Source organism: Gallus gallus, chromosome 8, assembly GCF_016699485.2.
Source record: "Gallus gallus isolate bGalGal1 chromosome 8, bGalGal1.mat.broiler.GRCg7b, whole genome shotgun sequence".
Classification (NCBI taxonomy): Eukaryota; Metazoa; Chordata; class Aves; order Galliformes; family Phasianidae; genus Gallus; species Gallus gallus.
In genome coordinates this window covers 7993330-8013290 of record NC_052539.1, presented here as the reverse complement: position 1 = coordinate 8013290, position 19961 = coordinate 7993330, and the positions used below count along the sequence as shown (strand labels likewise).

Sequence of the window (19961 nt, the reverse complement as noted above, 5' to 3'; positions counted from 1 at the left end):
GGGACGGCGGGGCCCGACCTCCAACCGGCGGCGGGGCGGCGCCTGCAGGCGCGGGGCGGGCGGCGGCGCGGCTCCCCGGCAGCGCTCCCCGGCGGTTCCAGGCGCTCCGCACTCCGCCACCAACATGGGCGGCTCAGCCTCCGGGCCGCTGGACGACAGCAAGTGCGCCTACATCCGAGGTAGGGCAGCGGCGCTGCGAGCTCCGCCGGGCCGGCTCGGAGGGACCGGGCTGCGTGAGGCTTTGCGGTGGGAGAAGCGCTGGGCTGGGGCTTGGGCGGGCGGTTCGGACGGTCCGAGGAGTGAAAACGCTGAAGTTGTGTTAAGTGTCTGCTTGTCTCGCTGTTGAAGTCTGCAGGAACAGAGCGGCATTCTCCAGGGTGCGTCTTGGGGTGTATTTTTGTTAATTTGAGGGCCGGTAATTACAAGAATGCGTTGTGCTCTCACCTGCCTGCCCACAGCACGGCAAGCAGGTCAGGTATTTGCCAAGGGGCCCTCTAGGTCTCCGGCACTCACAGCACAAAGAATTCCAAACGTCAGATGGATGGCTTTGACCCAAAAGCAATTGGCAGAGGTGCGCGGATTTGTCTGCAAGGACCCTTCAGAGCTGCCCCACTGCGGGTGGCCCCCGGTCCCCTCGGAGCCACAGGGGAGCAATCTCTGAATTCCTTTATTATTCTCACATTCCCGCATCACCGCCAATGTTGTGCTTCCACAGCGAGTATTTCAGGTGCGTGTGTGAGTGAGGGCAGCCAGCAGTGCCCGAGAAGCCTGATGCTGAATTACTGCAGTAAAGGGATTCAGGAGTGTGTTTAGCTGCTTCATGGCAGGGCAGGAGGACATCCAAGTCAGATGTGTTGGACTGGGTGGGGGGCACTGTCAGAGGGAGGTGCCCACCCAGAGCACACTGAGCACAGCTGTGCATTGCCCAGCCTGTCCGTGTAGAGCCAGATCATCATCAAAAACCTAATGAAATCATTGTCTCAAGTTTGCTGTCTTACTGGAAGTGAGAGTACCCCGCTCTCGTCTCATTGGAAGTGAAAGTGCCCCTCTCTCGACTCTTGCTTTGCAAAAGAATTAATGAGGCACTTTGTGCAAAGTCAGCCCTTAAGTTATTACCTCCAGAAGGAAAAGCAATCAGGAGGAGCATCCTATACCGAATCGCATCCTACTCCACACGGGGCAGCAGCTCTCTCAGCCTCCTGCTGCTGCCGAGCTGGAGCATGCAGGACTCAGTACTTGGTGCTGCCCTGTGTGTAGGTCGGGCCCCTTGCCCACATAGGGAAGCACACTCAGCTGCTGATTGCAGGGGTGGAACAAGAGGCAAACTTTGAGCTGTTCTTCCACGTGCAGCAGGACTGCTGCCTGCTTGCTCTCGGTAATTGGATTACTTGCTATCATAATGTTAATTTCGAACAGTGTAAAGCCCTCTAGGTTACTTAGAAAACTATCAGTAAAAAATGGGGCTGAAGGCTAAAGAGGTCGGCTGATATGATCTCTTCATCAACATGCATACAGGTTTAGAGGCTTTGCAATTTCCAGAAGTCTCTTTGCCTACTTTGGCAAAATTTCATAGTATTTTCTCTAGTTTCTGGACTGAGCCCCTAAAAAAAAAAAAAAAAAAAGAAAAAAGAAAGAAAGAAAAGACTTGTGGAGGAGATAATCCTTTGTAGGATTTTGGTTGGACCACATGGGAATTACTCAGGACGGAAGGATGCAAATGAAAGTGAGTTTAAGGAATCAACAGTAATAGTTAAGAGACTGGCAGTTGGTCATGCGAAAAGGGTTATTAGAACAATTTGTGCTCCCAGTTTGATGAGGCATGGGCTAAACCTGTGATGGGAGGTGTTGCATGGTTTGTCCAATGGCATTCAATGGGTGTTGCACCCAACAGGGAGCGGTATGTGCAGGTAGCAGGGCGTTATGGACTCAGGGTGCAGTTATGAAACTGGGGAAAAAGGTGGAAGTGCCACAAAGAAAAAGCTTAGTAGTATGCCCTGAGAGGCTGTGCTGGAGATTTCAAATGGACCTGACAGAAAGTCTGCTTAGGGATCTGTGCTTTCAGGCAGGTGCAATCAAGGCAGCCTGTCTGACAGTGGGAGGGAAAATGATGAGGTATAATGGCTTTACGTTGGGCCAGAGGAGGTTCAGGTTTAATGTGAGGAAAAGTTTCTTCTCAGAAAGAGCAGTGAAGCTTTGGAAGGGGCTGCCAAGGTGGTGGAGTCACTGTCCCTGGAGGTGTTGGAGAACTGTGAAGATGTGGCACTGAGGGATGTGGTTTAGCAGGCATGGTGGGGATGGATTGATGGTTGAACTTGATGATCTTAGTGGTCTTTTGCAACCTTTATGAATCTGAGGGAGGAATGGCCCCACGGGACACAACAGTTTCCATTTCTGCAGTCCCAGCAGCACGGTGGTGAACCAAGCTCTGTGCTGTCACCTTTGGTCTGTTGGGAACAAATGTTTTTCAATTTGGAGAAGTGGAGAGATTTCAAAAACTCACTGCCAGCAGTTTCAGCAGGTACATCTGAAAAGGGTGTAACGTGCAAAACATTGAAGTTCTCCAGAGGTTGCTTTTATGAAAGGAGCTCATTATATTTGACCATATCCAATCTATCTGTTGCTATAAAAGTCAAGCTGTCCAGAGGACAAGGCTTTGCAGTCAACTGCTTTTGATTTGTTTGTTTCTCTAAAAGCTGTTTTTCTTCCTTCCTCTCCTCCTTTTCCATCCTTTCTTTTCTCACTCAGGCAGACGGGCAGCTCTGGCCAAGGGGTGATGAATCCCATGGGTTCCTTATTGCTCAGGGCTTTTTTCCTTGCAGACCTCCCCACCATCCTTCCTTCCATCTGACAATGAGATCTGTTACTTAGAGTCTGCAAGACATTTCTTTCTGGCCATTTCCTTTGCCTATGAGTTTCAGTGTGGTATTAATTAAGATGATATTTTCTTTTGTACAAGGATGAAACACTTTTGATATGTTCCTGCAAGATGCAGTGTAGCTCAAAAAAAGATGGACTCCTCTTGTTCTGTCAAGTCGTAGAGACTGAAGAGGAGCCTCCTGTACCTTCAGTGAAAAGACAAGATAACAAGATTTGCTGCTGGCTTGACAGGAAACCACAGGCACAGATACCAGCAGCAGCAAGGAGAGAGAGAACTGCAGTGCCTGATCCAAGCAAATCCTTGCCCACAGCCAGCCAGAGAGCACGCAGCCATGGGCAGCAGTGCTGGAAGGTGGGAGAGTAACTTGGAATTAGTTGTGGAAAAGTTGGCCTTTCTTTGGCCAGGCGCTCAGACCGTATATTTGATTTTCTGCTTTCAACTGCTGTGTAGGACCTTCTGGTTTTAATTTGGTGGACAGCTGCAAGTCCAACAGAGTTTTGTTGAAGTCTGGCTGTACTTACTGCGTTTTCTCTCAGCCTGTTACAAGTTACGTCTCTCTGTGTTTTGGAAATCCTCTCTCTTGTTTCCACAGGTTAGCATAGCTGCATAGAGTGGGCATAAATGCCACTTACGTAGAATGAAAGGAAGGGAAATGGGTGGGAAATTCAGACTACACCGTGGACTGCACTTCTGTTTCTCATTGTATGCACCTTGCTAAGTTTGTAAGTTCTTGAAGGCCTTGAGAAATGAGGTTTTGAAGAAAAATATGTTTGGTTTTACTTGCTTTCTGAGAAGCTTTACTCCTCTGGGAGGCTGTTGCTGTTGGAGCCAGTGGCAGATTTTTGTCCCCCACTTTTATAAAGTGAAGCCTGTGTTGGGAAGTAGAGCTTGCTTCTCTTTGTTTCCTGAGCTCTTTAATTCACAGGGGCAAGATACTTGATCTTAGCTTTGACTGAATGCAAGGAAAGAGCGTCGAGGGACATGACTGATGGGATGTATATTTGCCACCCAGCTTGAGCAGCATTTACTGAGCTCTGTAACTACCAGATTTCAGTGCTGAGACACCAAAGCAGGAGATAACTTTTCTGTTCAGTTTCTACTGCTCGCATAGTCCTGCTAATTAATTTTCAGTGCCACTGCCAGTAGGTTTTTATAAGTCAGCACGTAGTGCAAATACGAGAATTTCCTTCTTCAGAGAAGAAGCTAAAATGTTGTGCTTGAATTTGTCAGTAAAAAGATTGTGATCACTGCCTGTTCACATCTGCGAGTGGTCTGAGGGTTTCACAAAAGCAGAAATCTCAGCTACCCATTTCATGGCACGGCTCCTGCTTCTGCCAAAGCAAATGGGAAGCCGGGTTCGGTTCCTTCCCCATTTAGCACAAACTCTCTTCCACCAGAGCAAACCACGTTGCTTGTAGAATTAACCCAGTGTTACATCATGCTTGGTACAGCTGGGTTTGGTAATTGGGAAAGAAGAACTTGGTGGGAAAGGTCCTTACATGGTACTGTGGGTGAAAGTAAAGCTCAGGATGGACAGGAAGACTTGTGCTTTTCTACTGCCCATGCAGAAGAGGCTGCGTACAGTGCTGGATTAAGCACAGGGTATCAACGAGAAGAGCTACGTAAGAGGGAAGGTAAGAAATGTGCTCACATTGGCCCCAGAATTGTAAATGTGGGGTGGGGGGGGCACACTGTGTGTGTGGAGTTTGTTGCTCTTTTGTACTTGATTCTTTCCAAAATCACGAAGATTTCAGGATTTTGGAAGATTGTAATTAGTACAGCATGGCCACAAATTAGAAGGCACTCTTTGCCTTTGGTAGAAATTTTATAGATATTAAGAGGAGAACAAGAAAGCTCTCAGATAGTCTTTCAGATGATTAAAGCTGCTTTGTTGTTGATGCCTTTGGGCAGTAAGGCTTAAAAACAGCGTCTGGACTGGGAAGGATGATATTCATAGTATCACAATCACATATTCAGTGATATTCATAGGCAGTGTGCTCATGGCTGCTTTTAAAGTATTACAGCACTTCTTTCTCCAGCTCTTGCCTTTGCATATAATAAACACACAGTTTTCTTCTCACGTAATGAACAATATAAAATGGCTTCAGGCTTTTGAATGGGCATGCAAGCATTCTAGTTGCTTCTGCACTGAAGGGACAGTGATGAAACATGAGGCTGGCCCTTAGATGCAGGCAAGATTAAAGCTTGCTGAAGTGGTGCAAACGTGTATGGAGGAAGGATTAGCATGTCTGGCTTTTCTAAAGCTTTATCACATATTTTTTTTATTACTCTCACACACTAAGATATCTTGGTGATGATTCTATACCAATGCTTATCTTGTTACTCATAACCTAAGATTTTGGTGAATTCATTTCTCCAGGTGTTTAATTAACATTTTAATTTTTGAAATCTGGAGCATCTAATCTTTGTGCTTCTGTGGTATTAGCTGCTACTTGAGATTCCATCAGTTGCTCCCCACTTCAAAATATAGTGATGAAGCTCTACGCAGTTGGCCACTGTTACTAATCATTTATTGGGTCTTGTTTTTAAAACCAGGTAAACCACCACCTCAGGTGCTTCCCTGCTGGGTGCAGCAAGGACCCATTGTGCATGGAGGCATGGTGCTGTCTCAGCGTGACTGGGATGGCTGGCAGGTGTTTGCCACTGGCTGCTGTGGGTGTGTGGTGATGCTCGGGGATCTCTGAGGGTGCCATGCCAGCCCTTTGCCAGGCAGCTTGGCTAAGTGGACCAGGACAGTCTCCTTTGCACAAGCAAAAGGCACAGTGCTAAAGTAAAAGGCTAAGAGAAATGAAGGCTTGGGTCGAGGCAGTGCCAGAATGAGGAGGAGTCTGTGGCAGTTCCTGGTGCAGGGTCAGCCCTGCAGAGCTGATGTCTGCAGCACAAGGTGGGGATGCTAAGTGCTTTTGCAGCCAGCCTTAGGAAGAGCTGGCAGCAACTTCTTTATATTATAAAAACATCTGGGATTTCCCACTGAGCTTTATGTTCCCAATTGAAGGCATCAGCAGGTTTTGCTGAGCTGAGACGGCTGCTCCATGCATGCGAAGTGTTGCTAAACACCCCCGCTTGCTGTTGAGGATGGCTCATTCATAGAACCATACTGGAGCTGCGTTCTGGTTTGAGCTCTGTGTGCATTGGATTCCAGCTGAAAAACTTGGCCTCCTGCACAGTATCTGGAAATGTGCTGCTGCCAAAGGGTGTTTCCCTGTGCTTTGGAGACACTTGGCGTTGTTTCTCTGAGTTTCCAAAAATGCCCCCACCAGACTGGCGCTCAGCATACAGCTAGTGAAGAATGCTCGTCTTCAGCACCTCTCTGTTGTTACCCTATGGGCTAATTTTTAAAGCTTTATGTGATGCTTTGCTTCCTCTGCACGAAATCACAGCTGCTGTCGCTGACCCTGGAGGTGTTCAAGAAACATTATGACGTTGTACTGAGGGATGTGGTTCAGTGGTGGACAGTTGGACTGGGTGATCTTGGAGGGCTTTTCCATCCTTGGTGATTCCATGATTTTCATGTATTTTCTCGAGGTCACAGTAAGGGGAAAACAAGCTTTTGTCATTTCTGGGCAAAAATTTAATGGCAGGGTGTGCACAAATGAAAAAACCAAAAGGCTTAGGAGGACTGCAGAAAGTAATATCACTGTCTGTAATTTATTCTGCCAGACACTTTCCACTGTTTTCAACTGCAAATGAGGCTTTGCCAGTCTTCAGCTGGAAGTTTCCATGCAGAGCATCTGCTTCTGATTGCATATTTGAGAGAACTTCAGCTAAATTGGATAAGCCTGTCCACGCTTACAGGAAAATGCAGTGCCACACAGCAAACACGGCCTTCCGCAGTTCACTGTGTAGGCACAGAAGGTCCACAGATCTGAGGTCCTTGCTGCTGGTGCCTGAGGGAGAGCAGGATGCAAAGCAGCTTCTTGGTATTTTTTTTCTACTGGCTTCATTCAGTAGAAGGCCCCAGATTTGGTGTTGGTTCTTCTTTTCTTCTTTCCCTTCTGAGGTTTCCTGCAGCCAAGATGCGAGGTGCACTGCAGACATCCATCAGCTGCCCTTTCCACCGAGCCGCTCTGTTAGGTGGTGGCATTGCATTTCCCACGTGAGGAGCTGTGGCTGTTCATTGTGGGCAGGCAGCTTGACAAACCTAGTGCTTCGTTTTTCAGGGATTTGTCCATTTTAAATCTCCTCCCAGGTTTCCAGTGGGCTCCCTCTGTTCCCAGTTGTGACGCCTCTGTAAATCATAGCAAGAAGGCAGGAGGAACCACCCGGGAGCTTCTGCCACAAGTGCCACGTGCTTTGTCCAGCTTCACATTTCACTGCAGTCAAAGATGTAAGATCTGGTTCCCAAGGGTGGTACCTACCTGCCTGATGTATAAATCAAGTCTGGCTGTTTCCAGCTCTGCACAAACTTAAAGAGCGCCACAATGAATGGGGCAGGTACCATACTGGTCTGATTGTATGACGTTATTTTCAGATGCAATCAGATTTTTAGATGCAGAGAAGAAAAGCATCTCCATTGCTTCTTGTGCTCTGTTGGTCTTCTCCTAGGAAGCAGCAGCAAAAAGGCTGATGTGCAGTGTCTGCAACTGGAAGGAGATATCCGGATGTTGTAGTGTGTGTCACCCAGTTGTCAGGCGGTTCAACTTGATGGTGGCTTTTATGGTGCTTTTGGAGAAGAAGTCAGGTTGCAGTCACTGTCTTATGCATGGCTAGCAAGACTTTTCCTCAGGAGCCTGATTTGTTCTTGAAAGGCCTCTCATTCTGTGTGCAGACGGAGGTAGAAATATTGTAAATAGATGTATGTATATACATACACAACTTAATGATGCATTTCAGAGTGTTTCAAGTACGCATAGAAAGGGACAGACTGAACAAAAGACACATTGGAGACATGAATTCTTGGTTTCCATTTGCTTTTAAAACACAATCGAGGTTCTGTAGTTATTTACTTGCTGTTTTTACCATCCTTGATAACTTGCAGTGGGCTTTCCAGGTATGGCCAGAAAGCAGGGAATCAAGGTCCCTTTACCCTTCTTTCAGCTGTAGCATGAAGAGGGCAAGAGGCAAGGAGCTCTGGTGTCAGAGTGGTGAAAGCTGAAGTCCAGATACCTGATGCTGTAGCAGTGGAATGCGTGAGGGAGCAGGACTAAACATTTCGGGATGGATTTTAGGAAAAATTGCTTCTCAGAAAGTGTGGTTGGCCATTGGCACAGCTGCCCAGGGAGGTGGTGGGGTCACTGTCCCTGGAAGTGTTCAGAACCATGGAGATGTGACGCTGAGGGACGTAGTTAGTGGGCATAGTGGAGTGGGTAAGGGTTGGTCTTGGGGATCTCAGTGGTCTTTCCAACATTAATGGTTCTATGATTCTAGTCAAGGAAGCAAGGTGAGGCTGCTGTAGTGCAACAGCATAGGCTGTCCACCCTCTGTTGTGTGGGAGTGCATCCAGCAGGGCTGATGTCTGAGGGTGGGCACCCAGGCTGCCACATCTCCTTGCTGTATGAGGAGCAACCTATGTGAGGAGTAGTGCTTTTAATTACTCCTCAGCATTTTTCCTTAGGAGTCGGCCAGCTTTCCCAGGCCAGAAGTGGAGATCATTTACCAGAGTCAATGGGCTGAACATATTTTTTCATGGCATTGCAGCACACAGAGGTGCAGAGACCCTCATTTGCAGAATGCAAAATGGCCAAGTCAAAAAATAGTGCCAGAGTGCACTGTTGCACTGCCCTATTTGTAATAGAGAAGGAAAGGCTCAGAAAACTACCCCATTTCCTACAGTGATACTGAAAAATTCATTCCAAAACCAAAACTGAAAGCAGCAGATGTCAGCAAGCCTGAGGAGGGTACATTCATCTCCCATGCAGGTTGAAGGTAGCAAATCAGCTGTGTGTGGTGATACAATAGTGAAAACAAAACTGGGAATTGTTGGAATAGCCGATCTTCAGAAGTAGTGTAACTGCTGGATTGCCCATGGGGAGTTGTGTTTTATGCAGTCCAAAAATAAAGCAGTCTTTGGCATTTCATGGATCAGAGCTTCGAGATGTGGTGCTAATGTGCACCAGAATGAGTGGTGGGTGCCCTGCTGGTGCAGCTTCCTGCACAGTGCACAGGAGCCTTGCTAGGTTGGAGCCAGTGGTTGTTCCAGCTTGGTTTGGGATCTTTTTTTGTAAACTAAACTGTCAGGAATCCTGCAGAGAACCTTTAATCCAGGGGAATTCAACACATGAATCCAAGCGTGCTTTCTGTGAAGGATACACACGTCTGTCTGAATATCAAACACAGTAAATGTGTTTACCTCAGAAATAAAAAATGTTCTGTCCAAAGCAGGCTGGCAGTCTGGGATAGCCTCCTTGTCCATTCACTCGGCTTGTGGCATAAATCAGACCTCGCAACTTGGAAAGAGCTCTGGAGCATTCTGGTGAAAGGCCATAGGATAGGCATCGCTCCCAGTTTCTGTGAGCTTAACTGGCACTTGGCCTATATGCAGAAGGTATTTACATCCCAAGCCAAAGTCTCCATTCAGCCATTACAGTATATTTAATAGAAGAAATTGATTTCTAGAAAATTCAACAACTTTTTCAGACATAGAAGCAAATAATGTGCTAAATAGAAGATGATGCTAATAGCTGCTTCCATCAGCCTCTTCATCAAAACCAGGCTGATGCAGTATGGAAGGATGTTCATGTGGAATTTAATGCAGTTTGGCATCCAGAAATCAAGGCATCTTGAAAGCTTGAATCCTAATTTAACTTCACTTCTAGGTGCATAATGCTTGTTAGGAATTGAGGTCATTAGGGTATCTCAAGTCAAAATCCCTGTCACTCCCAACCATTAAAACTGTTCACGCATAATGAATTCTTTTTGTTTAAAAGGCATTTACTTTAGGGAACAAGGTCCTTTTTGATATCATAGTAAAAGCTCAAAGTAATGTTTTAAGTTGTAAGTGCCTTCAAATATAGTAGGGGAGGAAATGCAAAGCCATTTCAGATGTCTGAGTTCCTGCTGTGCGTTCAGCCCAAATGCATAAACACTCCCAGCACTTCAGTCTGTTACATGGGCCACACTGCATTTTTTGGCCAGTGATAGGATTTGGCTCTCATTTCTCTCATTCCTTCTGAGCTAAGTATTTTAATTATATGGTGTATGTTTTCCTTATGGAATGGCTGCAGCATGCACCCTTGGTTTCGTGGTAGCTGCTGTGGCTCTGGGGGGAATGACCATGGGTATTTCACTAGAGCAGTTCCTTTGTAAATATGATAGTCCCCATTACTGACTTTCTTTAGAAGATAAGACAACAAGGAAGAATACATGTAGCTCATGGCTCCCTCCCACTGCTTCGATTCCTTCCTCCTGGATTTGAGATGGAGATGCTGAAAGCAGGCGCATCCAGCAGACAGTAACTGAAGCCCTGTTTGCAGTGAAACACACTCTAGGTCTGAACAAAAAAGAGCTTCTTTAGAGGACTTCTGTCTGCAGAGGCTGGGCACTAAGGGCTGGAATGGCTTGTGATAGTCCCTTGGCAGCTGGAGTAAAGCAGCCAAGTGAAAGCAGCACTGGGCCTGTCTGGAAGAAGGAGCCAGGCCCACAGTGGATGAAAGAGGAAGGCGCCCATCTGAATCAGCCACCGACTTCCCCAGCACCTGCAAAAACATACAGCTGCTCAGCACATCCCCTATCAAACAGGGATGGCTCAGGCTGGCACCATGCCACAATACAAGGCCGTTACCAACATGGAAACACACAACACAATGTGTTGGTAAGAGCATAAAACACTGTGTGGTAATTTGGAGCAAGAGCTTGTGGTTTGGCAGTTACTAATCTTGCTGCATGGCTTTTCCTTAGCGTGCCTGAAATATGTAGGCAGCAGGAAGTGTGGTCAACTGCAGAGCTGCTGCACTCTTTGGGTAAGGCTTGGCATCAGCACGTGTTAGTTCTGTGAACGTGAACTGAAATCAGGCATGCCCCAGAGGGGCACTTCGTATCAGGGTGAGCACAGCCTGGGCTTTACTTTGTTATCATCTGCTAAAGAGCCACTTTTTAATTAAGACGCAGTCCCTCCAATAGCTGAGTTGTCTGCAGTCCTGCTGTTGGAGGGTGCGTGCAATTTTCAGAGGGACCTAATTAGACTGTGAATTGACTGCTGAACTGGAAGATGCTGTACTGAATGCCAGGTTGAGTTTGTGCGGTCATTAAACACAGCAGTGTTATCTGAATCGCTGCCAGGGTTGTGAGTGTGCGCAGTCTTGGGAGGATGTGAAATCCCTCTGTCAGATGGGGCCCATCTCTCTATTCATTACTTAAACTTCTTTGGGATGATGGGAAAGGAGACATCTGTAAAAAGTAATAAGTCCTCTTTCCTTCCAGAATAAGACTATGAGTTTTCCAGCTGTTGGCTAAGACAGGTTTTCCTGTTGAAATAGCTTTTGTCTGATGTAAGTCTAAAACAATGTGGTTATGGTAACTGAAAATATTTCTTTGTCAGTTCTGTCCTCTCTTAGTTTTAGCTGTAAATCCAAATATTCCTCTTCATTTTTGCTTCTCATAGCAGCTGTTTGACTTTTAAAACCTCACAGAGTCCTCCAGTAAAGTGCATGCAAGTGATAAAATGCAGTACTGCTCGTGTTCTTTTGGTATAGTGTATTCTTTACCATATCGCTTGCCTAATTTGCTTTTATCTTCATAGTGGATTCTCGTGGTCTCAGAACACGCTCTTGCTTTCCTTCAGAAGTCCTGTCATCTCAAATAATGCAAACACTAGCCCATAATGTTGATTCATGTGGTTCTTGGTTGCAACCACAGTAATATGGACTGTGCCATATATTTGTCAGCTGACGCCATTCCATATTCATAAAACATGCCTTGAGATCTCTTTTCAGATCTCTGGAGTTTAAAGATTAGCTTGTTAGGCATCTCTCTAATGTGTAATTATTCTGGGCTGAATAATACATTAGCCAGAAGATATGCAATTTATATTCAGTAGACAAGCAAATAAGAGTGTATGTTTAAAAAATGAGCTTTCCAGAGCAGTTTTGGAAAAAAAAAAAAAAAAAAAAAAAAAAAAAGACCTAATGCACTTAAAAGACTTCTATTTAAATAACTTTAGGAAAAAAGACACAACACAAAACCAAGTGCTGGCTAGTGAAGCAGCTCTACTTTTTATCTTAAATGTTTACTTATGTACTGTAATTCTGTATTTTCTTCCAATTTTGAGATACAGCATTTTTCCAGTTAGAGAAGCCCTAAGAAATGAGGACTGTCTCAGAAAAGGCGTGCTAGGCTATCTGCTCAGTCTTGATTCCAGGGTTGGGTTGTCTGCTCCTCTGCACTAGTCATCTTTGAATGAGACAGGCTACGATGCATGCATTTCTTACAGAAGGTTCTTCTGAAATAGGATATTCTTAACAGATCCATGCAAAAATTTGAAAAATTGGGACATCATAAGGGTTGTTAAGCACTGGAATGGGCTCCCCAGGGAGGTGGTTGAGTCACCATCCCTGAATGTGTTTAAAATCCATTTGGATGTGGTGCTCAGGGACATGATTTAGTGGAGGGTTGTTAGAGTTACAGTTGTATGGTTAGGTTGTGGTTGTACTCAATGATCTTGAAGGTCTTTTCCAACCTAAGCAATTCTGTGATTCTGTGATCCTATCACTGGATGTTTAAACATCTGGCTTGGATCCAGAGGTACTCAGCACTCAGAGATCATTCTCATCCAGCAGTTCCAAAGGCACGAGGAGTTGCGTCACACTGGTGGCACTGAATGTAATTTCCCAGCAAATGTTGAATCTTCAGCCACATGTATTATCCTTTTAGTGACACAAGTACTTCTAAAAGTGAAAGAATCACAATAAAAGGACTTGAACTTGATACTGGTTCAAAAGAGGTTGTAAGGAGCCTTGCACCTCCTAGGCTGTGGTTAGCAGTTGTTAGCTCAAGTTCACATTTTGAGAGAGGGACATGTCTGTATGCAAAGATCCTTATGCTAGGTCTGAAGCCTGAGTTTGGTTGTCCTAATCTCTGAATTTCTGAGATGTGAAAGAAAGTTGTAACTCACTGTAAAAGCAAACTTTGGGAGCCAAAAGATTCTACCTGACTTGCTCATCTGCTCGATTTAAAGCTGAGACCATATGGTGCACATTTTTAACAGTTTCTCTCCTGGTGGCCATGTTTTTGCATTGGAAATATGAAGAACTTATGAATCATATTGGTGTTTTTTTATGAAAAACTTTTCCAAAATTCCCGGCCTGTTACTCTCATTGTATTCCTTTTCACTGTTCTGCTTTTTGGTTAACCAAGAGCTGGCTCATTTGTATAAATCTGCTGGCTTTATGCAAAACTGATGGTGAAACTGTTGGTGAAAGACTTGCTCAGCAGTGCTTGAAAGAGTGAATAGTGAAGAAATGACGTCCCAATGTACAAAGTTTTGTTACTGCATGACTGGTCAGAAGAGATGATTGCACTGGACAGCAGAGAAATGGAGAGATCTTTTGGAGTAATGATAGGGCATGGGGAGTTTCCAAAGTATGCAGATTCAGAAATGTTTGGTAGTGTTTTGAAGTCATGCTGGATGCTGTTAGGTAGGAGAACACATCATAGAAACGAATTGCTTATCCTGCGAGACAGTGTCATTGGGATGGTGAATCCCATCAGCCCAAATGAAAATGGAAAATGGATTGGTGTGGCTTTCCCTGTATTTGTGTCTCAAAAATCATAGGATCATTAATGTTGGAAAAGACCTCTAAGATCATCTAGCCCAGCTGTCCACCTACCACCAATATTGGCCGCTAAACCGTATTCCTCAGTACCACATCTACACATTTCTTGAGCACCTGCAGGGGTGGTGACTCAGGCACCTCCCTGGGCAGCCTGTGCCAGTGCCTGACCACTCTTCGGAGAATAAGTTTTTTGTAATCATAGAGTGGGTTGATTTGGAAAGGACTTCAAGAGTTATCAGGGTCCAAGCCCCTGCCGCAGGCAGGATTGCCAATCAGTTGGTCAGGTACTAGATGAGGCTGCCCAGGACCCCATGTAACCTGGCCTTAAACACCTGTGGGGATGGGGCATCCACAGCCTCTGGGCAGCCTGTGCCAGCACTTCACCACTCTCAGTAAAAAACATACTGACATCTAATCTAAATCTCCCCTCCTTTAGTTTAAAACCTTCCCCTTCCTATGACCATCTACCTGTGTTAAAAGTTGATTTCCCTCCTGTTTGTAATCTCTCTTTAAATACTGGAAGGCCATAATGAAGTCTTCCTGCAGCCTTCTCATCTCCAAATTGAACAAGCCCAGCTCCTTCAGTTTGTCCTCATAGGAGAGGTGCTCCAGCCCTCTGATCATCTTCGTGGCACACCTCTGGACCTTCTACAAAAGCTCTACGTTTTTCCTATGCTGGAGACCCCAGACATGAATGCAGTACTCCAGATGGGGCCTCATAAGGGCAGAATAGAGGAGGACAGTCACCTCCCTTGCCCTGCTGGCTCCCCTCTTTCATGCAGCCAAGAATACCATTGGCCTTCCAGGCTGCTGGTGCTCATTGCTAGTTCATATTAAGTTTTTCATCTGCTGGATCCCCTAAGTCCTTCTCAGCAGGGCTATTCTCAAGGAGTTTCCTCGCAGTCTGTGTACATGTCTGAGATTGCCTCAACTCAAGTGCAAAACCTTGCACTTTGCTTTGTTGAACCTCATCAGGTTACCCAGGGGAAGAGGCAGAAGATGCAGCCTGACTTTAAACTACTATCAGAGAACTCAAACCTGACTCGAAATGTGGTTGCAGTCAGTAAATGCTAGCAGCAGTTGGAGGAGTTCAGGTTTAGATGAGAATCAAAATAAGTTTTGCTCTGTTGGAGGCTGTTTGTGGATACTGGGCACTGACGTGGGCTCATGGCCAGTTTTTGCAGAGTGGCCCTACAGGGGCTGGGGAAAAAAACTGGACATCCTCATAGGCTCTCCTCTGTGTTCTGCAGTAACCTAACTGAAGAGTTTGGGGAAAGGCAGGGTGAAAAATGCGCTGTGTAATTTTGAAGTTGCAAAGCATATCCACGTAACTGCAGTTGTTTGTAATGACCCCGAATCCGCTCTTTGTTTTCAAGACGTGCACCAATGTAAACATTCTGTGACCCTGTTGCTGTCAAAGGTGCCTTCGGTATCTTTGTGGGTCTGTAAATGAGCCTCCCCGCCTGGCTGCCTCCCTGGTAAAATGAGCTGTGACCATGCACTTGCAATGCAGTTCAGTAGACAGGAGCTAAATATGTTCAGAGTAGCACTGCAAGTGATTACTTCTGCGTTCAGAAAATGAAAATATAATCTGATGTACGTAGACTTTCCAGATAAAGCTCTTATCACACAAAAGCTATTTTCTTTAATTTTTATCAGCTCTTGCACATTGCATTCTTAGGGCTGGTTTTTTTTAGTCCTTTAAGTAAAACCTTTTACAAAACACAGAAAGGCTGATGTGGAGAAACAAAGTAGAGGGCCGTATTCTTCTGCAAGAGAAGTACCTGTGTGGATAGTAGCTCAGGTGGGGTTGATGCAGGAGAGCTTTATGGAGTCCCATGATGGAAGGGCTAGCCTTACAAAACCAGAGCTGTACCACTGATCAGACAAAAGCAAGAGCACCGAAGGCAGTCTGTTAACGCACCGATTGAGGCACCACCATCAAAGACTGCTGTAGATAAGAGACCAGGCCATTTTAACACATTCCTGTTGTGCGGCCTCACCTGAAGATGCTTAACATTTAGATACATGTGTTGCCACAGGCTGTGGTGGCATGCAGACAAGTGCTTTTGGTTTGGCTGTTCCTGAAGGTTGCGCTGAACCCCAAGGGGTGCAGGTTTACTGTGAATTCACAGGAGAGCTCTCACCTGCCAAACCATTTCCAAACAAATCCTTGGGAATGAATTTCCTCTGTTTAATAATAACTTGCCCAGCTGTTTTTCCAAGCCTGGAAGCTCATGTGGTCCTACTGTACAAACACGGTGCTGGAAGAAGGTGGTTTTGATTTGTTTTTTTTTTCCTTTCAAGATGTGTTGTTTTGTCACAAGCCCTCCTGAGTGTAGGAGATAAATGGAGAGGAAATGGGGAAGTTTAAAAAAAAAAAGAAAGAAAAAGAAGGAAGGAGCATTGAAATTATGAGGCGGGTGAGCTGAGCAGACGAGGAGGCTCAAACACACGTTCAGTGGGAGATACAATAGCTGACTGTCACTTCTTCCTGGGAAGCCTTCTCCGAAGCTGTACAAACAAACAGCAGCACTCAGCACATTGTCTTCTCAGGGATGCTTTCATGAGCACTGAAGAAATTGCAATGTGTCCGGGCGGGAGAAGAATAATGTATAACATTTGGCAGACTGTCAAGTGGCTGGACTGTAACCCCTCTGAGCTTTCTTCCACCCTATAGACGTGGGGGTTTAGTGAAGTCAGAGGAAAGAGGACAACTTGGAGGCTCCACCTGGGGGCTGCCTGCCTGCCATCGCCATCCCATCGCAGCAGGCAGCCCCATGTCCAGCTGGGAGCTGCAGGCAGACGCTCAGTGGGGATCCGGCGTTCCTCTGAGCTATGGCTAAAAATAGGACTCTGAGAAGGAAAATAAATACTTCTCAACAGTGTGCTGGGACAAAGAGTAGTTGGGCCTCAAAACCCAGAGCGGCTGTGAGATAAAGGTGTTGCTTTATATTTGTCCTCTGTTATTTTTACCTCAAATTCTTCCCAAACGTGGTTCTTTTCCCTTTGTTGTTGAATTCCCCTGCTTTGGAAATACTGGGCTCTTTATTATGGTCTTGCTCAATTCTGTGTGGGAGCAGAAAGGGAAAAGGAGGCTACCAGCAGGTCTTCCCATGTTCAGAAGGCTCAGACAGCCTGAGGGCCATCTCTTGTCTTCTGTTTGCTGTTCTCTATTTTCTTTTCACATCTTTTTGTCTCATTTTGTCAGCTTCTGTCAATGGATTGTCCCTGGACTGTTCAGCAGTGGCTGCTGGGGCAGCTGTATTGGCTTTGTGAGGGAAGGGAAAGCTTCCTTTGCTCCACTGCAGCCTATTCTGTTCCCTCTGCACCCAGTTGAGGGATGGACCTAACCAAGCTGAACCTTGGGCAGCACAGCTGTGCCATGAGTAAGGCGTGAGTAAAGAAAACCAGAAGTACTCCTTCACACAATGCGTTTTGAAGCATTAAGAGATCCTTTCCTGGTCTCCTGTGTTCAGCTGAGCATCAGCACACCATCCCCTTCTGTAAACCAGACGGTGGTATTTCTAAACTAACATGGACTGTAAAGCTTTCTGGGAGGCCTTTGTGCGCTGTGGAGCTGCAATTTCCATCTTCTCCCATCTGTAACACTCACAGGAAGGGCTGTTGCAGACGTGGTTTGGTGAGCAGATCCGTGCAGTGGTTATACACTTTTGTATTAGACTGCCATCACTGACTGCTGCTCTCTTACAGCGGTGGGAGGGAATTAAAGATTCAGTGAATTGAGGTACTTTTGCTGGAGGATATTGTCTTCATCAGAGAAACAGAGAAGGATTGCTTTGTAAAGGAGGGGAACATCTACTGTATGGATGGTGCTCTGTAGAATACTTGGAAGTTTTTCTTTCAAAGCATGAATACAGTATCTTTCATAGCATCATTTTCTTCTTTATCAGTTTCTAAGGATTTAGCAACTGTATTTAAAGGCTTTACTTTCCTAAACAGGAGAATGGCCTATCAGCAAGGAGAATTGGTGTGGTTTCCCTTAGCTGAGGCACAGATTCATCAGACGTTGGGAAATACCTCTTGGAAATGCCATCACCATCAGTGGTGTCATATACATTTTCAGTTTGTCCTTTTTAGTAAAGACAGAAGAGCTGTGCATTGGTTCTTGGTTTCCACAAGAAGTTGTCTTTCTGTCCGTGACAGCCTGTGTTGTCCCTGGTGGGGATGACCGCTTGTGTGTCTGTTGCTGGGTGAGATGCACGTCTGTTGCGTTTCCCCTCTCAGCTTAATAAGTTTGTAGCGTGACTGTCCGTGTGGTTTTGACTGAAAGTAACTTCCTGTGAAGCTCTACCAGAGATCCAGTTCTAAAGACACTCGTTTACTGAGAAAGCAACATGCCAAAAGACAGCAAGAGGAGGATGCTCAAGAGGCTGCAAGAGAAGGACTCGTGCTAGCTTCTGAGCTGGAGATGGCAACGCTGGGCTGTGGTGCTGCAGAAGCCATCCAAACATGAGTGCCTGTACTTTGAGATCAGTGTTTAATTTATGTCAGAGGTGAATCCTGAAATGTTTTTTACTTTTTTTTTTTTTTTTTGCACATAGAATAAGCTGAGACATTGTCCTTCGCAGCTCATGACATTTGCTCATTTTCAGCATATGTGCAAGTAAAAGAGAATAAAACATCTTGCAGTTCAGTGAGAAGAATAGCAAGGAAAGGGGAACTATTGTTACTTAATTGCTATTGAAGAAATATTTAGTAATTAGAGAGAGATTATTTCTGTTGTCTGTACCTCCACCAGGAGCATCTTTATGGTTGCTTTATCTGGTGGATGGCTGGGCAGTGAAGTAACTGACTGCAACACCCATCACCCAGAGGGAGGGAAAGGGATCACATCATCCTGATTTAAAGGGTGATGCAGTGTTGGCTTGTCTTTTCAGAAAGCTTTTTAAATGTCATCGTACTCATACCAGAATGTTTACTAGGGGCGTGTAGTGCACTGCTGAGGTCTGGACTGGAGAAACCTGCTCAAGACACGATTGATGTCCTCTTAAGGGTTAAGCCTGTGGCTCATATAGGTGAAAAAATACCTTAGACAAAAAAACACCACAGAAAAAAGGCTTTGAAACCACCGACCTTCATCAGATTAATTTAGTACAAAGCATGTTTGAGGTTCTTGTGGCCCCCAGGAGCTAGTTCGGGTTCATTTCGTTTTGCTAAGCACCCTGCTGGTGCTGCGAAATAAGCCTGTAAATACAGGGCTGTCAGACCTCATTCGTGTTGAATTTGGCCACGTGTTGTTTTTTTTTTAGGTGGAGTGTCACTGCTTCTAACCCTACTCCCAGCAAAGGATAGGTTTCAGCAGCCTCAGTGATAAGCTCCTTTGACGCGGCGTTAATCAAACCTTGGCTCGTGTCTGGCTTGCTTCTGCCGGATTACCCACAGGCCTTGGCCTTTATGTAACTCGTGATTAGTATGTTTTTCTTAAATCTGACAGAAGTGCAAAGGCACTTTGTGAAATGTTATTTCTGCTCTAAAAAGTGACTCGGCGCTAGGGTGCTGCAGAGCTCCTGGCCCAACAGGGCTCTCACAGGTCAGGACTCCTGGAGGAGCCAATATCCCTTGTCCTGTGTGTCTCACCACAATAGCCTCTTGCTTTACTGCTGCACATGGATGCTAAAATCAACTTCCCTGGGCACTTCTATCTTACAGCAGCTGCCCTCATAGGAAATACACTTGTAACATGCAATGGAGGGACTCAGTGTGCTTCTTGAGAGAGGTGTGACATGGAAACAACACGGTGGTAATGAAAGTAACCTCCAGAGAGTTTCAGGTTTTAGTAGACACCTGTGACTGCTTGGAAGATGGGCTGTTAGTATAATGGTGGTTTTAGCTGTAGATTGAAGGTGTGATAATCCTGTCCATGAATTTCCTGAGGATAACTTTCTTCATCTTGGTCTGGGAGGGAGGAATGGAGCATGTCTGTAGGAATGGGCCTCTGAGCAGGACCCAAGGGATGATCTGTGTGTAAGCAGGGTTACTGCTCTGCAACTTGCTCTGTATTTTTTAACAATGAGATGGTATTTAGGAAGAGCAGAATCACAGTTAAATCAGAGGCTACTCATGCCTTCAGCTGAACAAAACCTTTCTGTAGAGCCCACCAAGGCTGAGTTGCTTAGCCCTATCTCTGAAGTACAAGATACTCATGAAGTTGCATAAGAAGACTCTTACAGCTGCATAAGCCTGTTGAAATCTATGTGCGACTTGGTATAAAATCCTGCTTTACATTACAGAGCACTCAGTTAAAAGCCAAGTACTCGAGTAGAGTTGTAGAAAGGGAGAGCTGTGAGGCTGAAGTAGAGCCTGTTATTTTTGGCTCCTCCTTTGCCATG

At 45.6% G+C, this 19961-nt stretch overlaps 1 protein-coding gene across 2 annotated transcripts in view; it reads left to right on the top strand.

Moving 5' to 3' along the window:
* Window positions 1-64: 64 nt before the first annotated feature.
* FAM129A (family with sequence similarity 129 member A) overlaps window positions 65-19961 on the top strand; it is a 60266-nt gene continuing 40369 nt past the window's right edge. Inside the window, exon 1 of one of the 2 annotated variants that reach the window (NM_001012596.3) lies at window positions 65-179. In NM_001012596.3, coding sequence (NP_001012614.3) covers window positions 125-179 — 55 coding nt within the window. In that variant the 5' untranslated portion in view covers window positions 65-124. Of the gene's footprint in view, window positions 4513-19961 lie in introns of both variants that reach the window. The other variant, XM_015290308.4, reaches the window with a different exon arrangement.